The sequence below is a fragment of the Colias philodice genome, chromosome 11 (assembly GCF_061535455.1).
Source record: "Colias philodice isolate Cphi_HAF_F1 chromosome 11, ilColPhil1 Martin Lab GWU primary, whole genome shotgun sequence".
Taxonomy (NCBI): domain Eukaryota; kingdom Metazoa; phylum Arthropoda; class Insecta; order Lepidoptera; family Pieridae; genus Colias; species Colias philodice.
Genome location: NC_143096.1, coordinates 3136307 through 3163126, shown reverse-complemented (window position 1 = coordinate 3163126; position 26820 = coordinate 3136307). Strand labels below are relative to the sequence as shown.

General features: G+C 32.2%; 2 protein-coding genes across 8 annotated transcripts in view; one reads left to right on the top strand and one right to left on the bottom strand.

Annotated features, from left to right (window-relative positions):
• Window positions 1–10619, bottom strand: part of LOC149484423 (calcyphosin-like protein) — a 52714-nt gene extending 42095 nt beyond the window's left edge. The window contains exon 1 of the mRNA XM_089700587.1: window positions 10538–10619. Coding sequence (XP_089556713.1) covers window positions 10538–10604 — 67 coding nt within the window. The 5' untranslated portion in view covers window positions 10605–10619. The remainder of the gene's footprint in view (window positions 1–10537) is intronic.
• Window positions 1–26820, top strand: part of stan (Protocadherin-like wing polarity protein stan) — a 145231-nt gene that overhangs the window by 22576 nt on the left and 95835 nt on the right. For all 7 annotated transcript variants that reach the window (XM_089700548.1, XM_089700549.1, XM_089700546.1 and 4 more), the window contains exon 2: window positions 23558–23581. The gene's annotated coding sequence lies outside the window, so the exon portion shown is untranslated. The remainder of the gene's footprint in view (window positions 1–23557; window positions 23582–26820) is intronic.

Genomic DNA, 26820 nt, shown 5'->3' with positions numbered 1-26820 from the left:
AGGGTGGTGAAATCAGTTCGATATGTGGAAAATAAAAAATTTAATAAATCGGGTTTTGAGGTATGCTCCAAAATTATATTCTAATTAAATGTATCTGTAATCTGAATCCATATAAGGCTTATATGAGTTATGGATGCTGTATTTGTTTAGCTAATAATCTTTAAATACGGGTTTTCTGAATCCAAATATTCAACGGGTTTGCAGCTTCTACGAGTATTATGATCAAATATTAAATGTAATATTTGCTTAGCCAAAATAACCTAAATAAATAATATGCAATTGATATGGTAACATATTCGTCAGTCCCCAGAAAGGTTTACGACAAGAACGGGAGTTTAGACGTTATTTTATAGCAAAACTTGTGCCAAAATAATTATTACGGACAATTCCACTCCTCTCTATGAATATTAAATGAGATTTTCCATTCAAGCACGCCCTTGATTCGTTTTTAAAACAGTTCTTATGTTGAAGATGGCGCCGTCTAAATTGTAAATGTCGGATTGTATGAATATTGTAATTTCCCGCCTACTATTTTAATTTACTCCTCTTATTTCTGAAAAAAAATAACTTCTGTGTTCTTTGCAGCTTTAATGGATATAGTATTTTAATCACGTAATTGGTAATTAGGCAAACGCGTATCTAAATAAATGTTTCTAGGTAAAAGCTCACAAATGGGGTCCCTACAGCGTGCTATGACATGGTATGATAAACGACATTCCTCACAGAGGCCATCTGTTTGCGACAGTAAATAAAGTTGAGTCGTACATTGAACATTCTTCTGAAGATCTAAGCGTCATTATTCTACGTCTACAACCGTTGTACAGAGAGACAAATATACTCTCAGGAAAAAACCTGCCAGATGCAAAAGGTTTACAAAAGCGCACACGACGTTCCAGTGACAAGGTTTTTGTAGATCTCTGATTGATCACTTGAGTTCGTTGACCCGTTCGAGAATTCTCGCTACGAATGCGTAACGGTTGCAAAAAGACGATGCAATTTATCTTTTGTTGATAGCGGACGTGATAAAAAGTTAACGATTAATAGTGGGCAATTTGAAGACGATGAATGGGAGATTTAGGAAATGTGTTGTTGTGGCTCTATTCAGATTGTTTAACCATGCTATTCGATTAGTAATACGATTTACACACTTAATTTGAATGAGAATATATTCATAACGTCACTAAAATTGATATTGACTCCAATAAGTTTCTTGAATGTAATAAAGAAGCGGAATGTTAAACGAAAACCTAAATTATAAGCAAACATCATACCATAGACAGTCCGCATTGCTTGTTTAGCATGTGTTAATGCACAAACAAGTTAACATACATAGTAAACTTATTTGAACTGAATATCACTAACTCATACCACAAACTCGTACCACGACAATAAAAGAGTAGAAAATCGTTGCTTTGAAAAGGAAATACACCAAGCTTTTCTCACATTATTAATGACAATCACGCACGATTCACTAAAAGAATACAATCTCGATAAATCGCTGGGAAATGGCGTCCATTAATCAGGAATATTATCATCCGTACGTGACCATGAGCAGTTTGCGCGGCAAAAGCGAAATATGTGACCAATTAACGCCCGGGTCACGGCCCGTTCGATGTGATTTCATAATTCATATTATGAAAAATTGTTAAAATTCTACCCTGAAATTCCATACCTGCTCCTGGATTAATATTAAAAATTCCAGACAGTGATTGCTTCGGTGCCCGTTGAGTACCATTTTGTATTTCGCATAAATACTCGAAGTATCGTTCCATTTTTTATTAAATTCAATTTTTTACGACTACGTCCTTTGTGTTTCAAAATAAAACGAGCTGTCGAGGTCAACTATAAAACATCTAAAAAGAGACAAAAAAATGAACGAAAAGAAGGAAAGATATATTATCTAGAATTTATTAAATTTATCAAGCATTCTGTAATCATAACAATTTATATAGGTACCTAGTAAAAAAGTACTTACTATGTACCTTTAGTATAATCAAAAGGTATGTGTATATACCTTTTGATTATACAAAAGGAATTCGTTTAAACTTATTGACACTAAACAAGAAAGCGCTTTAGACATAAACTTTACACGCGCATACGATACTAAATATTACAGAACATCCGAACTAGAGTTTCATAAAAGTATTAAACATTGATAGCAGTAGCGATATGAAATAATAAATTTAGGGTTGAAAGCGCGGGGGCACGCTCCCGCGCACTTTGCTATCTGTAAATGGATTTTAAATTAAAGCCCACGAAGGGATTGTCTGGGATCACGTGTATTGTATTGTTTACTGTCTCAGTTTTAATGAAAAGTAAACACGATCTCTTGTTGATGGAGTGCGGTTTGATCTACAAAGCATAACATAGAGTTACATTTAGTATTTTAGTCATTAGGGACCATGTTTCTGCAATAGCTAGGTTTGCTGTTTGATAAAAAAATTAACTATTTTATTTCTATAGCAATTGTAATAGTTTGTAAAGTTTTTAACTATTCCTACGGAGTAAGTCCGGAAAAGGTGAAAATTCTTGCACCTTTTGTTGGCATGGGCCTCGTAAAGGTAAATTTCTAAAGTCCTCAAAAATTATACCGAAAAGAACCACAGAGGGGACCTTAACATTAAAACACCGAACATTAGTGAGTATATAATCCTACAAATAAGTAGAGAATGTTAGACTATGTAGACAGGTTAACGGCGAAAACAACATACGCGTTAATTGCAACTACTATGGTATGTCCAAAACAGCCTCTAATCCTGCAATCTAATATAGACTTCAAGCGGATCAATTAGGGTTGTGTTTTGTCTGAACTCATTGTGTGGTTTTCCCGCGCAGGATTGCAGGCGCTCATTCGAAACAGCTAATATGCCTGTGACGTAAACCGCGGAAATCCCGTCGTATACCTAAGCGCTTGTAGCCAACGCGGTCGCCAGTTGCACACTTTAAAGTTCTATGCGTGGATTTTCATACAACATTTTATACTTTGCTGAATGCTTGACGAGACAACTGTCTGTAAATAATAGTATCATGGGTAGGTAAACTACATTTTATTTGGATTCTCGAATAAGAGGAATCTATACCTATGGAATAAAGATATTCGTTGCCCAGTGCCATTTGATTTTGACCAATAGTTCTATACAGTTCATCTATACTTTAATCCTACTGATTTTAATTTTATTGCTAAATAAAACCAAATAAGCAATAAACTCTAAAGGTAATCTGATTTCACGCCAGCCTATTAATCCCTTTTAATGTGAAATAAATACATAAATATCTTGGCGCTGCTACAAATCTAATTATCCACGAAATGATATGGAAGCATTAACATTTGGCCCGGTCGTATTTCAGCAGTGGACCGTTAAATCTCTCACACGTTGTGCAGGTCACAGAGACGAACTAACATCGTAAGGTCCCATGGTTATTTATTATAGGGGTATGGGATCAGAAGTATATTTATAATTCACAAAAAAAAATTTTTGGCCTACAAAAATTTGTTCTTTTAAAATATTAAAAGAATAAATTTTTGTAATGAACAAATAATATGTTAATAATTTGGGAATACTTTCATACATTTTCGATCAAGTCTCATAAGTCAATAATAAAATTGGTTATTGAATGTTGCCAGCCCCAAAAATATATTGGAAAATTAGTTTGTAAGTAGTTCTTGTAGAAAACTAAACTGAAACTTAAACTAAATGTTTATTTATTCAACTAAACTTCTACAATAAAAAGAATAACCACTTATCAAATCTCTAAGCGTAGGACCTCAATGTAATGTGAAGATCTAGCGATAGAGTGTTTCTATTTTTCTTATTTTAAAAGGCAAATTTGTCTAGCTTACGCATAGGCAATTTCGTGTGATTCTTTGTTTATCCCACGTCGCGTCTGTATATTTAATTTAAGTAATACCTATCATTATTTATCTTCACCTTGGTGAATACTTTGACACACACAAAATATAATTTTATGCTAAGATACTGAAATACAGTTGACGCAAAAGCTAATATATATCAAGTTATTATATAGGTACTGTGTATTTAGAGAAACATATTTAGTATCAGTAATCGGTATTCAGTATGTATTTAAGAATTTAAGAGGATGAGAGAAATGTCCGTTATTACCATGACAACAAGGGTTGCCAACCGTACTATAATATATAGTATTGTACTATATTTCGGGTCTGCGTACTATATACTGTTGAAAACATATATAGTACGCAAAAATACTATATTTTCAACACCGACAAATGTTACAAACAAATCCTTCATTAAAAAAAATAAGAACACGCCTTTTAATTGTTAAGATGGCTAAGTCATATAACCTATTGCGCATAAACCAGTGGCGAGTAGAAACAAACAGAAGTAGTGTATCATTAATAAAAAATGAGCTTTTAATTTATATTAATTTAAAAATTGAATGTAACAAAGCTTGACACTTTTATTTTAAACAAAAAACTGTTACACAGTGCAAGAAGTGCAAAAAAATATAGTTTTTATAAAAATAAATATTATTATATTTGTCTATTTCTTTTGTTTTTCCCATAAAATACTATATTTTTTTAAATGTACTATATTTTTTACACCTTATTTTGGAAAATACTATATTTTGATGATGAAGTGTTGGCAACCCTAATTATTGACAACGCAAGCGTACCTACACCAATAAAAACGTTGAATTATGTATTTTTAATCACCACTGCAATTTTGATCACTACATATAAATGAAGTGATAATTTAGCTCCGAAAATAATACAAGTTATTATATGTTCTACTGAATAATACTTCAACATTCAAAAATCTTCAGGGCCCTATCTAAAAATGGCCGTTCCCGTACCCTGTCCATTGCTAATCCTCAGAAAATCTATTTTGATCGCTTCAAACAAAGAGGACAATGGGCTCGCAAGATAAACGGATTAAAATTTACAATTTATAGTCCCCGGATTACGTTTAGATTCACATGTGACTAATGCTCACCTGCGATTAAAGTTAAAACCTTAACCTTTTGAACTCTATTATTATTTCGTAATTTATGGGAGCAATAAACTTAATCGTGGTCCTTTGAAATCACGTTTCACGTAAAATACGTAAAAATTATAATTATTTTTTATGGGTGTTCATTTATTTTTTCATTTTTGTTAGGCGCGTGTTTCTTGTGTCGTTATTTAATTAACTGCATTTTGTTTATATGAACACACTAAAATCTAGTAAGTATGTAATATTTTCGATATAAATCTTTGAAATTGTACTAGCGTAATATATTTAACATACAATATAATTACATAAACACAAATCAATATGAATAACTAGCACCATTTTTATCGCTATAGAAATACTATTGAACTTATATTAATGGTCACGGTATTGGAATCAATTCATCATCAAGGATGCTACGCTGTCTGTTGCAGCCTGTGCTTCAATAAATCGATGTGTGGAAATAAACTATAACAAAAGTATAATTTACTCTTTATTTTCATACAATACAGATATATTAAACATCATTATCATAAAAGAAACCATTAATTTATTAAAGAATCGTAACAAAATTAATATGAGCTTAACATATCTATAATTTATGATTTCATACAGAGGAGGGCTTAAATTTGCGTGCGTCATTTTGTCTATTCCTAATCCCTTTATAACTTTTGGTAACCAATTTCCTTGTGGGAATTGAAATGGAATAAATTTATAGCATTCACATCGACCCTTATCCATTCCACCGAGTAAAACCGCTATAATTTCCATCCAGACCTAAGCTCGACCATTTTAAATTAAATCCAAAACCTAAATTAGGACGCTGCTAAACTTGTTACAACATATGTTGGAAATGGGTATTTTAGACCAGATCTCTTATGAGCTTTGCGATAAAATCTCAACTGGTTTAGGTATAATGTTATTTCATTATGGCAATAACAATTTTTCAACAGCGGGTCATATAATGTTTTATTTCATGTAACATTGTTCTTAAAAGCATTCACGATCAATTAGTGTGTGGGTCTTAGAATTAATTTTAATGTATTCTGTATTTAAATATTAATAAACAAATTGTACGTTCTACGGCTTTGTTCACCGTATCGTATGAGAACCTATTCCTGTTCCGAATTTTAATCTCTAGTTCATTCTTTTTCAAGTTTTCTAGACAAGAAGTATTAATATTTTTTGCAATATATTACTAATACTTTCTAATATTCTTCAATATCAATCACCCGTTAGTTCATCAAAAAGGAAAATACAAATTCATACATTTAGTATATTACTAGAAACGGCCGTAGATTTACATTCAGAACACCGACTTACTATATATGTAAACTTCGATTTATATCTAATTGCTTCAAATTATTCATTACTAAATAATATTTGCAGAGGAATCTCGTTAATTTGTAGAGCGTCCGGAAAGGCTTTGAGGCTGAATCCAACGGGCTGTCTGTCCTAATTAGTGTTAACAAGTGCTCTCAACTTACCTTTCTGAATCCTAAATGAGTTTCATACCGTACAAAGTTCTAATTTCCTTGGACTTCAAATTAGAAGGTAAAGGTCTTGTGGAATAGGAAACTCAGATTTGTGAATTATTGATTTTGTAAACACGTCTTTCTCTTTAGGTGTAGGTATGCAGCATAAAAAAGCTACAAGCTGTTTTGTCTTTATGCTGTTTGTAAATTTATTAAGCTTTTGCTAGTCTGAAAAAAAGTTATGATCGAAAAATAGTAACATGTATTTTATCCTTATGCACATTACCTTTAGGAAATATAAATAAAGTATTCGTTTTACTAAATGATGATTAATGATGAATGATTACACAAGAAATGTTATAAATAATTATAAATAATTTTTGTTACACGAAACCAATGATGAAGAGCATTAAGATGTGTTAACATTTTTTGTGATCTTTAAAAACAAAATGTACCTGGTAAAGGTACCAATTATTTTGGGATATAAGTGATTAGGTTGAATCGGGTTTAAACATGGGTTCAAAATAATTTCCGAAAAAACGTTTACCTGTTTATAATTTATCTTTTTGGGTTCTGGTTTTTGTCTTCTTGATGTAATTAATATTTGGATTAATGGGTGTGTTCTAACCTTTAACTGACAGACAGATGATTTCCAAGTAATAACCAAACATTTTTCTTTTTGAGTTAAGAGTTTGAACAGTATAAGTAATTTTCAGAAATCCATTTAAAGAAATGAAACCTTAGATAATTTATTAGGACAATATACTTTTAATAATCATGTTTAAAGATTAATTCACGTTTAAATAAACAATAAAACTCTACAAACATTTCGTTAATGAACAATTAGCGTTCAATTAAATAAAAAAAAAATGTTCGAAAGTTCCTACAATCATTACCGCCGTCTGTTTATTAAAACATTCCGATTCATATTCCAACGTATTATTACAGACTTGAATGCTTTTATTTTGAATCGATAATTACAAACTATGTTAGGACGTGCTAGCTATTGTATTTAAAAGTAGACCTAGTATGTGGAGGATAGAGTTGAAAATTGCATTGTTACATTTGAACCAATTATATGACCATCAGGAGCTTCGGGTAAACGGGTTTCTGTCGGATCTCAAGATGGATGGACTGGCTTCTGACTATCAGTTTTTTTACTCTATCTGTCTCTTTCTCTTTTATGAACACGAATGAAAGAGATAATCGATCGCTTTAAGATAGTTTTAATATATGAAAAATGCATTCAAGGAATGTACTGAATGAAACAATTTATCAACTTCTTTAGTAGAGTTGAAGATTATTTAAGTACTTATAAAATATAATTATAATTATTTCTTATTCATATTTCGTGTGTGAATAAAAATTATATTTGTATAACAATACCAAAACAGCACCATAACTCACCTAATAATAGTTATTTCTGAGACAAGAACTCAAAAATTATGTTATCCTTATGGTTTTGCGGGTTGTCTGGCAGAAATCGCTTACAGCGATAAGACCGCCCTCTGTACATGTTTTAACTTTTATCGCTCTTCTGTTGTAATCCTGTATGTGTGTGCAATAAAGAATTTTTCATTCATTCATTCATTCAATAATAAGGTTTGTTCAATAGAAAATAGAAATCATCTTACACTAACCTAATTGGACATTTCAAACGATTCTAAAACAAATTCAAACAAAAGTTTAACATAACTCAAACCGTATTATCCTAGGTTAATTAATAGACATCTGCAACAAAGCCATTTACATTACCTTGTTAATTAAATATGCATTAGATCTCCTATCATAGTACAATGCGTGTATAATCGACATGACGTGTCCGTGTAAGAGAAATAATAATATATATGTACTTTTGTTTATTCCAATACTATAATGCTGAATATGTTAGAAATCTCATATAAAAGACACTAGTAATTTTTGTACAAATTCATTATTCGGGCCTTTGAATTCATAAAAAAAAAACACAAAAATAAAATCAAAGAATTACCACAGATAACATACTTAGTTTGGTACTTCGTACGTACCAACATACAAATACTAATTTAAAAAGAGGGCCCACAGTGTCCACCCCAACATACCAATATTGATAAATGTTAATATCCACAGGTATGTCATAAATTCAAATTTTCTTTTAAGCCCCGGTAAATATAGAGGGAGGTAAAAGTTTCGTGGGTTCATCTATTTGAAACGGAAACGGCTTGGTATATTTATAGACTTTGCGGTGCCTTACCATCGACCCGTGGCGTGGTACGCATAATATATTATTGTCTGTAAATATGTATTGAAGGACTTCTATTTCGGAATTTGATATTAAAATATAAATTTCGTATTGCTTCGTATTTAGGATAATTTCAATTTACTAGACTAATATTGCACTCAAATTATATGTTAAGTAAATTCAGATAACAGCGATAGCCATGTTTTACAGTTCGTCTATCTGGCAAACTATCAACAGAAAAATAATTACTGAAAACAACTGCTGCATATTATAAGAATTTATCATTCTCCTCTAACTTTTGCCATTGACAAACGTAAAACCATACGGAATATTACGTTCAAAAAATCCATCATTGCCTTCCTTTTATGTCATCGCAAAAACCGAATAAACGGATAACAGCCAGAGTTTGTAAACCCGTTCGTGTACGGTTAAATATGCATACAGGCCACTGAGAAACAATCGGGAATGAATGCTGGCTTCAAGGATATCTTGTTGAATAAAGGTTTGGGATACAGAGGTTACGAAAGACATTCAATTTAGATACTTTATTTATTACTTTAATATTTATAAACATAATAAGTTCCTTATTTTATTAATTTTGTGGGATTTAGGTATCATTGTGTATCATGAACAATGTTTATATCACTGTTTTTTGTTTGCACTAAAAGCAAGTACCTACGTATGTTTGTAAACGTGACATTGGACAGAATCGCTTGCAAATTGTAAACAAATTATATTATTTTGGTATAATATTAAAATCAGGGTCGGTGATGCCAATAGGCATGAAGACAGTATCCATAAATGATCGTATTAGTGTTTTTAAGGGAAAATGTATAATAAATAAATTAAATATAGTGACTTAGAATTTTAAAAACATTAAGATTAATGATCATATCAATAAAATAAAACATTGAATCTGCAGTTCGCCATTTTGACTAAAACACGCGTGACGTCACTTACTAAGTAAACAACTCACGTCAGATGTGTTTTGTTGTTATGAATATGTTGAGAATACGCATTTTTATTTATTTTCTATTGTTTCACGTATGCTTTATCGACTCAGAACAGAAATATAATTGCGAATTCACGAATACGTGGTTCGGGGAACTCCGCGCCAACTTTATACAATCATTTCTTATTATTTTCTCGCTTGAAATAATTACTAACACATTTTTGAGCATTATTTTTATGTGGATTCACACTGCAATACTGCACACCACTTATAAACTTTGAAATTCGTTTCTATAACACATATTAAATAATTTTTTTTTTAATTTTCTTCGCAATGCGTACAAATAATTACGTATTTACTAAAGAGTGACGTCACGCCTACTCCATGACACCTGCGAGATGTTTTGGCACAGTTAATAAATATTTTTTGAAAAATGGCTTTTATCTTCGTTAAATTTAAGTAAGTATATTACCGAAATATAGGGTTTTTCTTGTATAGTAAACGTATACACACATTATGGAAGAGGATTTCAAAATCTTTCGTCAATAGACTATAAAGACTAGGTATTATAGACTAATGAAATAACTTATTTTGCCTAAGGAGGATAATAAAACAACATGGTGCTGAAATTCATAGTGGAAAATTCTTACAAGCTTTATTATGTAGAGATACTTTTCACAATGATGAGTTATTCTCGTACACTATTTCAATTCGAGGAAAAAAATTCTGAAACTTATACGTAACTAAAGACCTAGAGCTTGTGTATATGACTTATTTCATAGTTAAACCAAATTTACATACGAAATATAATTTATGGCTGAATGAATCGCTAATTAATAACGATTTTTATCTCTAATTAATCATGGTTAATCTGTCAAAAGCGTATTTACACCCAAAATAACGTAAAGCAATAACTCACGATCGTTTGGCGCGCCATTACTCCACGCCAGGACCGCAACCAAAACCACACTAGTTATGAGATACATTGTAACACTGCATCTATTTACTGGAATTGCTTTATATATAATGACCGTGACTGCCCACCGCTATCATTAGGTCCATCCGAATCGACCTTGACAATTGGAAAATCACCGGAACGTTATTGTTTTGTGCTGGGACAGTACTCCTAGCTATATACCAATGTATGTATTATGTATTTTGCTAGAAATTAAATTAGATCCGCGGGGAACAGGACAATGTTGCAAGCGTTTAAAGATTGCAGTATACACTATTATAAATTGTCGAAACCTATGAAGATCCTGACAAAGCCAATTACAATTTTTCAGTGGATTTTCAAAGTCAAAGTTTTGAAATAAAGTTGCGAATAATAAACACTTTTGGGTCTTAATTTAATAAAGTAAATTTATAGGTATCTTACGACAAAGTAAAAATCCTCTTATTTTTAGTTAATTCTAAAGAAAAATTGATTCCAAACCACATCCTACGTTCAACCTACCAATACGATGGCAATAAAATGTAGATAGGTAATACTTATTTAAAAAACTCCATTCTAACAAAATTATCAAAGCTGCTAGCTGACCATGTTCATTAGGGAATGTTAAAACGTCTGCCTCTAAATCGATACAAACGCGTTGCTAGGCATCTTTGTTGGGGATGCTCCCCTAGTGCAAGCTACCCCAAATGCGTATTCACAATAGCTTGCTGCTTTTTGTTCGTTACGCTTATTACGATTCATCGCTGATTCATTATTTTTACTTAATCCTCGATCGATTGTGCTTTTAATTGTTCTTGTGGTAGCCTAAAACAAATGGAATACTTTACTATTATTCGGCACAATCAGCCCCACGATCTTTGACCATTAATGTGAGAGCGTAATGGAAAAGGCTATAAAATAAAATGGGGAGGATTGTGTTTGTGTTGATATTTTATCATACAAATTGTAATATATTTCAGAATGTGTAATATAGTTTTTACTGTAATTAATGCACTCTCCATTGGTAGATATAGTAATGATGATCATTGAATAGACTAAAAAGAAAATTCGATCAATCGAAACGCTTCCCTCCAGTTCATCTATACATATAATAAAATCGTAGGAAAGTCAAAACTGTACATTGAATATTTTTTTAAAAGAATACATAATCCATGATCTATAATCGATATAGAAGCCAAAAATATAGTTTTTAGAATTTTTGTCTGTTTGTCTGTTTGTCTGTTTGTCTGTTTGTCTGTATGTTTGTCCGAGCTAATCTCGAAAAGTACTGCATAGATTGACTTCAAATTTTGCATGAATATTACTAACAGGTCGTGTGAGGTTTTTTTAAACATATTATCATGCTATCACCTCCGGGGGAGGAGCTGTGAACCTTTACTTTTCTTACGTATTCCGTGAACTACGACAGCGTACAATCTAAAGACTCATGTTTAAATGTTGTTTTTGAGTAAGCCATGCTATTATCTAGCTTTACACTATAAAAACTACGTCATTTACGTTATTTGGGCAGAGAAACTGTTTAATGAATCTTAGTACTATAAAGACAAATTTGATTCAGCGCCATCTATGAGATTTCGTAAAAATCAAATCAATTTACATGTTAACACTACTGAACACAATGTTAAAAATTAATAATTTAAATATAATTATGTTATTTATTTATTTAACTCTTTAACCCATAATAAATCTTCCCTTCCCTATAAGGTGCGCTTATATAATTCGTGTGAATATACTACATTTTTAAAAGTGAGGGTAGATGTATATTATTTTAAGTCAAACTAGACACCATTACAGTTAATCTAATATTGATTGTGTTCATTGGTTACATTTTTAAAAATCTTCGTGTTTTAATAATTCGATCACGAGGCGGGACTCTAATACAAAAAGGTTAGTTCGTTGATAATTATTATTCCTTCATCATTTACATGTTGTTAGTAAAAATATACTTTGACTGTTAATACTTTTGTTCAGTATTTATCTGTATGATTATTGCTTGGTAATTAATATATTTTCATGTCGTTTACCTAATTATAAACATAAGTGTGATGTGAAACTAGCTGGATTTATTTTTACACACTCACAGTCTTATATTTTGTGTTAATGTTAAAATAGTATTAATAGTGTAAATCATAATATTTTTTCAAAGTTAAAAATATTTCCTTTTTTCTTAAACCGCGCTGTCGTTTCGTTCACAAAAAGTCATGTTATTAGGACCGAATATGTAGCCGCCTCAACTTACGGAAACGAGAGTAACCTGCGTTGTCTGATGGAAATTGGAATCTAAATATATGTATACCTACTTATATTAAATCTGTAGAGGTCAATTCTGCACATGAAATATATTTCCTAAATAACTATCACGAGGTGATTAGAGATCGACATCGACGTCAAAAATGTTTGTCCGTCTGTCTGTCTGTATAACCGTTATAGAAACAAAAACTACTCGACGGATTTAAACGAAACTTGGTACAATTATTTTTCATATTCGTGAGCAGAGCAGCAACTCCATTTTTAAGCTTTCGTCGCGTGTGCGTTCTTAATGCGTGTATCTTAATGGTTAAAGCTACACAGAAATCAAGTATGAAAGAAATGTTCTCCATATTATATAAAAAATATCTCCCGACATCATAAATGTCTATCTTTTATGGTTGAGCTTAGGAGTTCAAAGCTTTCTGATTATATTTGTCTACTAGCTGTCCCCGCGACTTCGTTCGCGTGGAATAGTGACTATGGGACCTATGACCATGGGCTCAGGGTGGGGCAACAATAAAAAATAATTTTTATTTTCATGCTCCCACTCCCGCGCCCACTCGCACTCCCACGCCATATGCCACGTTCAGTCCCAATCCCACGCCCACGCCCACTCCCCTTCACAATTAGTACCTACCAGATCAAAGCCAGGGTAAGCGCCCCACCCAGCCCCACCGTGGCTACGCCCATGCTGAATTACTACTTAACATACAATTATTGAGTAAATACGTACAACCATACTGTACTGTTGTACTACCATAAATAATTAAAAGAATTGTTATTAAAATTTCTTACTAAACTGAGCTAAAAAACTTACGTACCAAATTATTAAAGAAAATCAAGAAATGAAATGCCTAACCTATACCAAATAGTTACTACATATTATTGTAATTAAAAATTATGATTAGTATATATAATATCGAAAATCAAAAAAGAAATGCCTAACTAATTCTACGTAAAATTTCTTTTAAATTATGTCATATTATTTTTTAGGAACCAGGGGGGGGGGAGAGGAGCAAATTCTATTTCCTTCCTTTCTTAAACGGATGTTTTTAATAATCTTTGGTGTAGCCAGTAGCCACTGATCAGCTTAATCGATACTCAGTTTTTATCAAATCCAGAAACAAATCCAAATTAGATCTTTCCTGTCTCACGCACGTAACTAAAGGCTGAAGAGAGAGAGAGCACGTAACTAAACCGTTTAGACGAAGAAAAGTGTATAGAAAAAGGAATAAATAATTTCATAAACTTCCCGACGATCTTTAAAAATAAATTATAACTTTCATTTTTTTCATTCCCACTTTTACCCCTATGTAGGTATAATAAGTGGATGAACCAATTTTGATACACTTTATCTAAGAACCAGCGTCGGAAAATATTCTGCCTAACAAAAAAAACCGCATCTCATTCGGTTTACCTGTTAGCCAGCTACGGTGCCATAGACAGACACACACACACACAGAAATACATAGCGGTCAAACACATAACACCAGTCTTTTTGCGTCGGGGGTTAAAAATATAATACGACATAATTTAAAGGACATTTTATGTGGAAAATTTACCTATACACCAGGGTATATAATTTTTGAAACAAAAAAAAATCGCACTAGGATGAAACCCATTAGAAAAGGATATGATAAAAATGTAAGGAAAAATAAATTACGGTCAATCGGAGTTCGGGAAGTGGGAGGGGGGGAGCTTTTAAGAGAAAAAAATGGTTTCTCTCGATTTCTCGATAATAATAACACCTGCTAATTTTTTTCTACATATTTTAATTGTACAGACATCACTTTTCCACAATTTTATTATATGTATTGATGATGATGATTGAGATTATAACACTCTTAGTCCGTTTTAATTTTTATTCACCCGCATCAGTGCCACCTAAAAAATCTTTATATATCGAAATTCGAGCAAAGTTAAGAAAATGAGAAATAAGAGTTCTCAAGGATCGTTAGAGATAAGAGGCTTACTATTGACCGAAAACAACATGTGTTATGCGGTATGCCGAACCTGAAACCGCTTCACAACGAGAATTGCGGCTCACAGCTGACCGCGAACGGCATGTACTATCCTGTGAGACCGAAACCTTCACTGAGGGTATATATAACGTCTCACAGCTGATCGCAAATGGCATATTGTACTATCCCGTGAGACCGAAACCCTCACTGAGAGGGAATTACGTCTCACAGCTGATCACGATCGTCATATTTTATCTCGAGAATTCTGAAACTTTTACTCAATATGAAGACCGTTTGACAAATAATAGGGTGCACCATAATATTATTCGATCTCTCGAAGATGAACATGAGCATAAGCAATGACTAGAGTAGGGACGCGAATATTACCATTATTTGAGACAAGAACGATTAATAAGTTTGTTTAATGTAAGATTAAGAATTGAAACTATTGGTCTCTTTAAACGGACGAATAGCGAGAGGCCCGTCTTATTGCAAACAGATTTCGACATAGTCTTAATGACTTAGAGGTAAACATAGAAGATTAATCTACAAATTCGGTGGTGTGGTCCGACAAAATAATATAAAAGTGGGTTTGCTTATAACCTCACAATTGATTACAGATCATCTTCTGTATAGGCGATATTAACGTAGTATGTTCTTTTTGTAATGCTTTAAAGTGGAGTAAGGAGTCGGCTTTCGTTTGAAGATACGCCGGAACCTTTGAAATCACTACTTTTAAGTTTTAGAGGAACATGTGCAATCTAAACAGTTCTTAGACAATATTAGCTCTTATAGTATTGCGTTTTAAATGATCCTTTGGTGCTCAACAATTATTAGATGCTCCTTTCATTCTTACTTTTAAGATACAAGGTCAAGTTTATCATTTGATAGGATCCCTTTTGCCTGAAGGCCAACCTAAGTTTCTTTAAATATATTTTGTATTCGACTACGACGAATAATCGAATACAAGAAATCAATATTTCTCGAATTTAAAACTGAACTCATTTCACAATTTTAGAACATGTTAATTCATCAGGTTAATCCGTATATATGCGTTTTAAATCGACATTAGAAGCTTTTCCTCAAGATGGTGATATTAATATAAAATTGGTATAAATGCCGATAGACGGAAGTCTATCAGCACTCAGGAATTCCCTGAGCGTGTTATAACGCCCAGGCCGCAGTATTACAATTTTTCCTACAGTAGGGCGACGAATGTATTTTCGCATAGCAACGGAGGGGAACTCGTGGGGGGTAAAGTGACGCGGGCCACGTACCACAAACATGTTTAGTTTGTGGTACCGAGCGCGAAAGAAAGTCATCGTGTTTTTAGTAAAGTTACAATGTAAACTAACGTAATTTATTACTTAGGTACATATTCTATAATGGTGCGCTCAAACTGTTAATCTACATTTAATTTAGATTATTATTTTAATTACTAAGAAATGTAGAATTTAAATCACATTCATTCATGTTTTCTTCAGATATTCGATGTCTATGATTTTCGATGATTTTAAGATTTTCTTATCAGAGTATTCAATTTTAATGTAGTTAAATTTTATAAGAGACAATTAAGAACATTCAAAAATAAAGTGTCACGTATTTTTTTTAAACGACGAATGACGAAAAACGACCGAATCGCGGACGAAGTCGCGGGCAACAGCTAGTTTTCTAATATTTACCGGGACAAACGGCTAGGTTGGCAGGTTTATTTGTAATAGTTTTGTTTTATTTAATACCCTTTAACTTGAGAAACTATAGCAAACGAAGGGCCTCTTGACAGAATTTGCTACAGGCCCCGCGCTAGCTTAATCCGTCACTGCTATCATCATCACTATCACTACATAGTATAAAACAAAGTCGCTTTCTCTGTCCCTATGTCCCTATTTCCCTATGTCCCTTTGTACGCTTAAATCTTTAAAACTACGCAACGGATTTTGATGCGGTTTTTTTTAATAGACAGAGTGATTCAAGAGGAAGGTTTTTATGTATAAAAACATCCATCAAATAGTGGAGAAAAACTGTTATTTTTGAAGTTTCTAATGTGATGTCGTAAAAAATTACATTTTTTCCGCTTACAGTATTAATACACATTGAAAAGGTCTACAGAAAAGTCCCCGGTGGTATATTATGTCTATCTCTTATGGATAACCCACAATAACTTTTTTTGTCATTTACTTTTTACGACAAATACCTAATGGCTAATTTTCGAAACGATTTTAACCAATACAGCATTAATCCTTAACCAATTAAATACCTTGAATACATTGTTCATTTAATATAGATCTATATGGCCCTTTACACCGTATGATTTTCGAAGATATTACAGATTTAAAAATTGCGGGACGTAGCGTTTGCGGCGCGGGCGGCACCGGCCGGCCGCCCGGCTATATATGTATTTTATACCCGTGCGAAGCCGGAGCGGGCCGCTATGTTTTTATATACAACGTTTTTCTGTAGTATATTTAGTATCAGCATTGCCCCCGTGCGAAGCCGGGGCGAGTCGCTAGTTATGCTATAAAGTACATTAAAATAGGTATTACTGGAAAGTAAAATAACAAGTAAAAAGTTTTTATAAGCCTACATAAGCCTTCCTTTATAAACATGATACTACATTTTATAGGTATACTAGCTTTCCGCCCGCGGCTTCGCCCGCGTTTTCAGAGAAAACCCCGCATAGTTCCCTTTCCCGTGGGATTTCCGGGATAAAACCTATCCTATCTCTCAAGTTGGATCGAACTGCACATGGTGTGCGAAATTTATTATAATCGGTTAAGTGGTTTAGGAGTCCATTGAGGACAAACATTGTGACACGAGATTTATACATATATACATATTAAGATGGTAGTATTTGAACATTGACCTTCAGTTAGGAAAAGGTTCCTCCCAAGTGTATAGTAATTAACGAATTAGTGTCTAAGTTTTGTCGTCACTTAACCATTAAATTTCCGCGATATTCCAACTTCAGTGCTATATGTATAATATACATATTTACATCAATGCTTTTTAGTACCGCATCAAATTATCAACTTTTCGTAGGGGAGCCACAGTCGCGCAGTCATTACATGAATTTTTATTTCGATCACGTATGCTAGGGCAATCAGCAAATAAAATAAAAGTTTTTGAAGTAATATATTAACTAGTCTTTAGTCGTGATTCAGGCAACATGAAATATTTTTAAAGACATGTATCTGTTTAGAATTTATAATATCTTTAAAGTTGTAACACACTCGACTCACACTTCTAATCTTACATCTAATAATAATATAAACCTGTTCTTAATCGTTCCATTGATCCCATAAATAATATCATTCAAAGTGACATAGCTTATTTCTCAATTGTAATATAGTAGCAAGTATACAAAACCAGTTATACAGAATACTAATACATATCATCTGTGCCAATACCGTTAGAGAAGCGCAGCGTGATAACTAAGTGAAACATCAATTCAAATGAATGTAGTTAATTTTTCATTTGAAGCTACATAGGTAATACACGTAGATAGGTACATATAGTAGTGAGGGTCACGAGTGGCTGAGTTGGTTAGCCATCCGCCCCGGAATGGCGCGAAAGGATGCGGGTTCGAGTCCCGCCTCGTGATCGAATTTTTTCAATTCTTTATAAATTTATAGTAGTGAGTATTCAAAACCAAATACACAGCCATCTGCATCGTCATAAATGGTAGTAAGTAAGGAAAAGGTAAGTGAAATGAGTATCCTACATTCGATTTTGGCGCGTAACTAACAAAAATCAATATTAGATAGTTCTACGTTGCTGGTACGAGGTACTTACTATTTCATTCATTATTCTTTCTACTACTGTATGACGTAGTAGCCTTAAATACTATATTCGATTGCAAACGAGAGACCAACGACCTATGTTTCCTCGATCGGAATGCAACCGGAGTGCTTTGAAAGTTTTATCGCTTACTCTGTTCAGTTCGGAAACAAGAGTTTAGTCCGTTGTATTTAGTTGTAACTTGTAACTTCTAAAGCGGTTTTACGTTATTGTGACGTGTGTTACCGTTTTTTGTTTGCCTCCTTTGTTTGAACCAAGGTTTGAACAAAAAATGTATGAACTAAAAACAAATACCTACATAGTAACAACCTAAGGTAACATCTATAACATTAATTTAATTAATTTATATATTTTACTGTAATGATCTTATAATTGGGCCTACTTATAAAGCCAATTAAACATTTAAACGGTTTCTCTACCTAAATTTTATTAGTATTTTGATTTTTATGTAAAAGCTAGAGCTACTATATTGCTTCTTACTAAATTATGATTTTTAAGACGTTTTTATTACAGGTTAGTCTTTATAATATGATAATGATGTTAATGTCCAATTAAATAAACATTTATTACATAAGAAAACTCCGACAAGAAAAAGTAACTTGCACATCACCACCTAAATAAAAGTCACTATTAAATTCTCTTTAAATCATTAGAAATCGCGGGTTTATTGTCCCCATTCACAATACAATTATTTGTTATACACAGACAACATTAGATATCATTTGATGAGTCATGACTAACGTAAAACTATGTGAAGGTATTTCTTATTCGACGACGGGTTTTTGATCGCGAGAACTTTGCGTAGGTTGTTGAATACCGTCGTGTTCTGGGAAGTTTTCTAATCTTTTAGTAATTAACTAGTAATGGGAGAGTAGTATGCAGTAATTTATTTCCTTTGAGTTTAACAGTAAAAATGAGTTAAGCTCGATTTCCATGTTTTTATTTTTAAATTGGTGTAGAAAACGGCTACTTACCCAAATTTAACATGTCTTTCTAAAGGAATGCTTACCTTTCATACTCACCCAACTTCGATAAAAATTAAAAAGTTTAAATAAAATTAAGGAAGGTTGATCTACTGGGGAAACAAAGCTTTCTTCTTTTCAAAATCGATTACCATTTCCGAGTTTATCCATTACAAAGAAATTAAAAAAATATACCAAAGTAATTTTTCGTTTAGTTGTTGAATATTGATTACCTACCTACCTACATATTATTTGAAGTAGGTAGTATAAAAGTTGAATATGCTAATATATACAAGTACAAATGTTTTATCCTTATGCAAATAACATCTAAATGTCAATTGCGTTGATTTGTTGTTGCATAAAATAACAAATCATTCTACGTTTGGTGATAGAATTGCCTTATAAATTCTAAGTAATTGAATTAGCTATAAACGAGGCAAACATAAAAGTATATTTTCTCGATATAAAACACAATATGTATGTGTGTACGGAGAAAGTTACAAATTGCATTTGAACAAGTTCATATATCGTGTTTTATTATCTGGCTACAGATTTTTACTTCTATAATATTTGAGTTAATTTATGAAACAAAAGTAAAATAATTACTTACTGATATAGAATCTGTATTTAATATGCCGAGAAAATAGTTTTGGAAAAGAGCATCTTCGCAATAAAGATTGTTTGACAAACTTGTTTACAAAGAAAGGTTCTGGGCGAACCTTTCTTTGTTTACGGTTTTTTTTTCAAATTACATATGTAAAACAAGTTTTTTTTTTTTTGAGACACATTATTATTTATCTGTATAATAGAACGATTGAAAACAAATTTACGCCATTTTTATCACTTAGTTACTAAAGAATTATCTAAGATTCTATAAAAATCTCTTACCGTATCCAAGTAATTTTTTTAAACTTATTTCAGCTCAATCTCTCGAACGTGCAAGAGTCGTTCACGTAAATATTTTATAAGAGTTTATCGTTGCTATAGAAAATCTTCAGTAAATGATCATAAGTTGACGTCTTTATAACTTTGATGGAGACTTTACTTGAGAAAACTTTTAACTTCCGTTCCATTTGCTACAGAGTTTATGAAGGGCGAAAATATCGATTTGAATAAGGCTATTTTTCCACGCATTTTGTGATAATTTTATAATCTATTTTGTATAAGGGTGACTTTATTAAATCTCTGGAATTATTTTTAAGGTAACTATTAATAAAAACAAAACTAAAAATATAAAAAAAACAACATCTAAACAGTTAATCGACATTCGGAATTTAAACACGTTTTTTGTCTCATCAAATAGTTGGTATTCTAGCGTCTTTCTACTCATGTGATTCTAGATAGTTGTGTTCTAATTAGGTATTTAAAAAAGGAATATATAAAACAATCACTGCTATTTAAAAATCAAATTGATATATTTGTAATAACTTATTCCGTTTAAAAGTTTCAAATCAAATACATTAAATAGTTATTGTATTTTGTAGTATTCCAAAATGCCAAACAAATCAAACCAATATATAGTTTCAATTAACATAGCTGTAAATATTGTTGCCGCACAAACTTCAACTCATAATTCTGTCGTACGCCGGAAAAACTTTACAAGTAAAACGAGCTGTTTTTCAGACAACTTTCTGTTTTTGTTCGCTCCACGGGTAGCGGCATGTAAGATAACATGAATCATGTGCTACAGAGTGAATTTTCTGCACATTTCAAGGATTTTTTAACTTTTTAATGGAGATAAAGCTACAAGGTGTGTACAGAATATAATGCTCTGCATTTTTGATATAAAGCCTCTTTTGTTCTTGTTTTTGGTAAGTAAAATGCGATGTTATGCTAAAGCGATTTATAGGTTCTAGCGCTTTTTCTTTTACGTTATTTTTAATAAGATGAGAGGAGATTTATGGATACCATGATTTGTTATTAGCAACAGATTTTTTCGTTAAATTAGGTTATACTTCGGTTTTCATAAACCATTCATTTTTCTTCTTAATTAAGGATGTTCTTTTCGCAACCATTCAAATTAAGTGGTACTCGACAAAACAAAAATATAACAATAAAATGTACAGAATCATTAACTCGAGTTCCCGCCATATAAAAAAGTTGACAGCGTATTTTCATATTTCTATGTGTAAGGGGTTGATATTAAACGAGCATGGCTAATGTATAATTCCGCGGATTATAGTGTTATGTATAAAATGCGGGGATGTTCTACCTTTGGATACGTTATGAAAAATTATTACTTACCAACGTGGTAAAATATAAATACCTACAAAGTGACTGTTTTGTACGCTAGTCTAGAGTCTAGACGTAGAAATTTACTGATGCTATCAACAGTGGTCGATCGATTTAATCTATTCCAATTACACTTTTATAATTAGTAACAGAAATGATTGTGCTCTACAAAATGTCAAAGCTCTTACACCTTTTATCTATGAAATAATCACCTAAAACTATCTAATAGTGCTAAACAAACATAGACATATTATCCTACGAATATTATAAATGCGAAAGTTTGTGAAGATGTGTGTGTGTTTGTTACTCTTTCACGCAAATACTACTGAACCGATTTCAATGAAATTTAGCACACATATAGAGGGTAACTTGGATAAACACATAGGATAGGTTTTATCTCGGAAATCCCACGGGAACGGGAACCTTGCGAATTTTTCTTTGAAAACGCGGGTGAAGCCGCGGGTGGAAAGCTAGTATCTATATTATAATAATATACTTACCATCAGTTTTCTTTATAAAACAAAAGTATTGTACGTTTACGACTAGTCATACAATTAGGCAGGCCAATTCATTAACATTCAGGAAATGTACGTACTTTAGAAAACTAGCGAAAAAAGGTTGACTACATCTTCCCTAACCCTTGTTAGAGTAACTGGGGAGAATTCTGGACGGAGGGTTAATTTCAGAGAGACTAATTTCTTTGAATCCTTACAAACTCTACGCATTAGGGTAGAAACGGGCTATGGACAAATATTTTGATTCACTCCATGTAAAATGTTTGGCTAAAGCAAGCTTTGAATACACGTCTCTGGAGAACTGTTCCTAATTGGTTTATTTATGAAGTTATATTTATTGTAAATGGGTACCTATTGTTTAATCTGTGAAAAATAAACTGTAATTAAAAGAAACGTAAAAGAAATAAAAAAAAGTTACAGCCAAAAAACTTGCTACTTATTTAGCATTATTAACTTGTTAGTTGATATGAAAATTATAATGAGACAATTTATTAATAATGCTTTCATGTTTTATCGCTTTCATAGTTTCTATAATTTCATTAACATAAAGAAAGAAATATGAAAATAATAGAAATCAGTAGTTTGGTTAATAGCTACGTACCTATCCTCTAACTATATTATCAATTTATCAGTCCATAATATATTCTAAGCTCGTAGGTATATTCTAAGCTTCTGTTCATTATTCTTTCCCCTTCGTATCAATTCGTCAGACGTGTTTACTTTTATAGTTAGCGTGCACTTTGATAATGGACCCCCCGTGTTGAGATTTTTAACTCGCGTTTGTTATGTTATTAATGATTTAACTATTCTATCGAGTATTGGTTTATTATGTTCATACTAAGTGTTCATATAATAGTCAATGTTACTTTAAGGCGGATTTTTTTAGTACTAAGTTGTTTTTCCGGCTTCTAAATACTTTGTTAAGGTATATAACCTCCTTTTTTTAAGTCGGTTAACTATGCATACAAAGTAGCTTATTATAAAGTAGTAGGTTAATAGAAAAGCAAAATGTATTTTTAAATTAATTCTGATAAACATGTCATCTTGTTTTACTAGATTATATTACAGTGACTGATAGACATGAATAACAGCCGTAGCTCTATAATTTATTCATTACTTTAGCATGTATTATGATATTTGTTCTCCTTGTAATTAATTTCTCCAATGAATCCCTTATTTATTTAAAGTTGATAAAATCTAAAATAACTACCACTAACATATAAAACAACTGCATAAAACACATCTAACATCACGTTTTCTTTACAGAACAATAGCTGGAAATCATCCACGGTAAGTTAACCCTACGCTGTCGAAAAATAAAAAGCGTCCCGAAGTTGGCTTCTGGCTACAGCGTGGTTTTCCATTGAAATACGTGTCTGCACTGTGAGCATGAGTCACAAGGGGTGGTACGTAGTAGCAGGATTCATTTATTCTATTTATACAAGATACTATGTAGTATGTATGTATTGTGGTACAAGACTGGCGCGATAGAATTTGCTTAACATTTTTATTGTGTGTAATGAATGTTTCCAATCTTTCTATGTGTTTTGGTACAAGACTTTCTTTATATAATTTTTTAAATTGTATATATATTGCTGTATAATGTTTGTTTAATTTTTGTAGCTCTAGAATTTGTTTAATCTTTCTATTGCTGTGTATTTTTAATTAGGATGAGACAAGAAAGTGTAATCAAATCATAATTAACTTAATTTATATGTAGATTCTCGTTGGATTCTCAGGCTTTTATAAAAGTAAATACCTGTTTTAAATTATCTTGAAGTTATATTGGTACTCTTTATCAAATTAAATATTATTGATTTCATTCAAATTCTAATAATAGGTTGTATAAGATTTTACCGGTCCGTTTCGATTAATAAAAATTACGTTACTTTTAATAAAGCTATGAATTAGTCCATAATTAAGCAGTTATTGTATACGTTGTTTGTAGTTATAAAGGTAGAAATTGTTTGTAAGTTTTGACCACCCTAACAGGGAAAATCCCCAAATTAAAATTCCTAATACGCCAAGATACGTCGGGGTTATAAATGATCGAAAACTTAATGGATTTGCATGCTATTAATTGAATGAGGAGTATTTTGCCTTTCGTTTTTTCATATAATTGCATGAACATGAAAAATACTGTAGAAAAATTTGCTGTAATTTTTTATTGAAAAGTGCTTTTACGCTGCAGTTAACAAAATACCCTAACGAACCTACGATCAATAGGTATTTTCATTGTTAACGATTTTTCGATATAAATGACTATTTAACATACGTATTATTTTGTTAAAGCTTTCAGTGCTTTTATTTTCCATGTGTGGGTAAAAATAATTAGATTGTATATGGTTATTGATTAAATTATACGGTTAACAATTTTTACATATTTATGTGGACAATTTTGGGACATTTCTGTTTGTTAGTGATTTAATTATTACTTACACAAATATGATTGGTTAAAGATATTTAACGCCCCGTAAAATTTTTTTGTACTAATTAAAAAGTAGTGGTGTATTTTTATTAGTGGAAATTACGAGTGGAATTACTGAAATGTAATGATCGTTGATAGTTTTATGTAGACAATACATGATATGGGCTTATAACCAAGGATTTAGAAAGTCGTTATTATTTTTTAATTTTTAAGTCAATACGTACAACTATTGAATCTTTATTCTTACTCTCATTTCAGTAGGTAGGTATAGGGCATGCAGAACCGAGTCCGGTTCCAAGTTTCTGAAACCCGGTTCCAAATCGAGCTCAGAACCGGGTAGAACCGGGTTACCCGGTTCTTTTATAATACCTCGGAAAAAAATACGATATTAAACAAAAGTAACTGTAAAAGTACCTGATGGGCTTTTTATTTTACGCGGCTTGTGTCTTATTTTATTAAATTAATAAAGGAACAAAATTTCAATACTTCTCTTTATTTATCAGTCTTATAAAAGTACCTTGTTATCATAATATCACATATAAACTTAAACCTTATTCATTAACTGCAAACTGTAAAGCAAAAACCAAGTGCGAGTCGGACTCGCGCTCCGAGGGCTCCGAACAAACCTATTTTTTATAATGTTGTAACTTTAAAATTTATGTTTCTAGCAATTTTTCCTTTATCTGTGCGTGGCATAAGACGTCCGACGTGTTACTTTTACCAAATTTAAAGGCTCTGTGTGAGAGTATGAAAGTATCCTGTAGGTTTAGAGTCCCATGCGAATGACGAAATTTGCGAAAATTTTCAGCATTTACGGCTGTATCTTTTGATGCGTTGGCTTGTGAGTTTGACTTTTTCACAGCATCAAGGGACCGAAGACTTGAGTATTCGATATAAATTTCAGCTTGATACCAAAAACAAAAACATGACTGGATCATTATATGAAACAGTAAAATCAACAGTTTTTCAAATTCACGACAAATCTAATCAAAATATTTCAGTAGCCTAATTTTTGTCATTTTCGAAGACTAATTTTTTTTTGAAGTGAAACTTCTTTATCGGGGTTGGAAAAAAATTTAGTGTAACATTTTTTCGTTACGCGTGACATTTTTCCGTTACGCGCCATCTTTTTCTTATCCCTACCGCACGCGTGATTCGACGTATTTCTGTAAAGTTCCATTATCCATATATGTAGTAAATTATTTTTTGAAAAATAAGGTCATAGAGAAGTTTCACTTCTTACGTGTGTACACTAGTACACACACACACACATTTTTTTTGGTAATACCACACCCCGGACACTCCATACAAAATGATCGTTTTGACAGTCACACTGTAGAGACTGCAAATGTGTGTGTTAACGCTTAATGGTTGGCACATTTGTGACTAGCGTAAAAAAAAATTCGCGTTTTTCTGATGAAATACATCCGTAAACAGCACAATATCTAACCATTTTCTACGAAAAACGATAATCACAAATCCAAAATAATAAAATTACTTTAAGTCAATTTGATTAATGTTGTCAATCTTCGTTGCGTATCGTCCTTGCCGAAAAATATGGCCCATTTTATGTCTGATCGCGCGGGGGTGAGGTAAGTTTAATTTTGGTGGGAGGCGGAGAGTGTCCGTTCTGTAGCGTTTAGCTACTATTATGTATTCTGTGGTAATACATCTAAGGATCTAAGGTTAGACAACCAATCAGAGCCACGCTTGAGGCGTGGCACGAAAATTCGCGATGCACGTGAGTGCCAGTTAGAATAAATTTGTTAAAATAATGCAGCAAAATATAAATAATACATCATATTTTAATATTTTGGTCGGAACCGGGAGAACCGGGTTTCATACAATTCAGACCCGGTTCTCAAGATCATCAAAAAACCCGGGTTTACCCGGGTTTTTCGGAACCGGGTAAACCCGGGTGCATGCCCTAGGTAGGTAGTATTTGAGTTTATATGTATATGAATATTAAAGCAATAAGTAGGTATGCAATATGGCGCCTAATTGCAAGCATTCACTATCCGACCGCGACCCGAATGATTGATCACCAGTAAGCAATATGGAAATAATTTGTCACCAGACAGATCAATTAAAATGGGCTTTT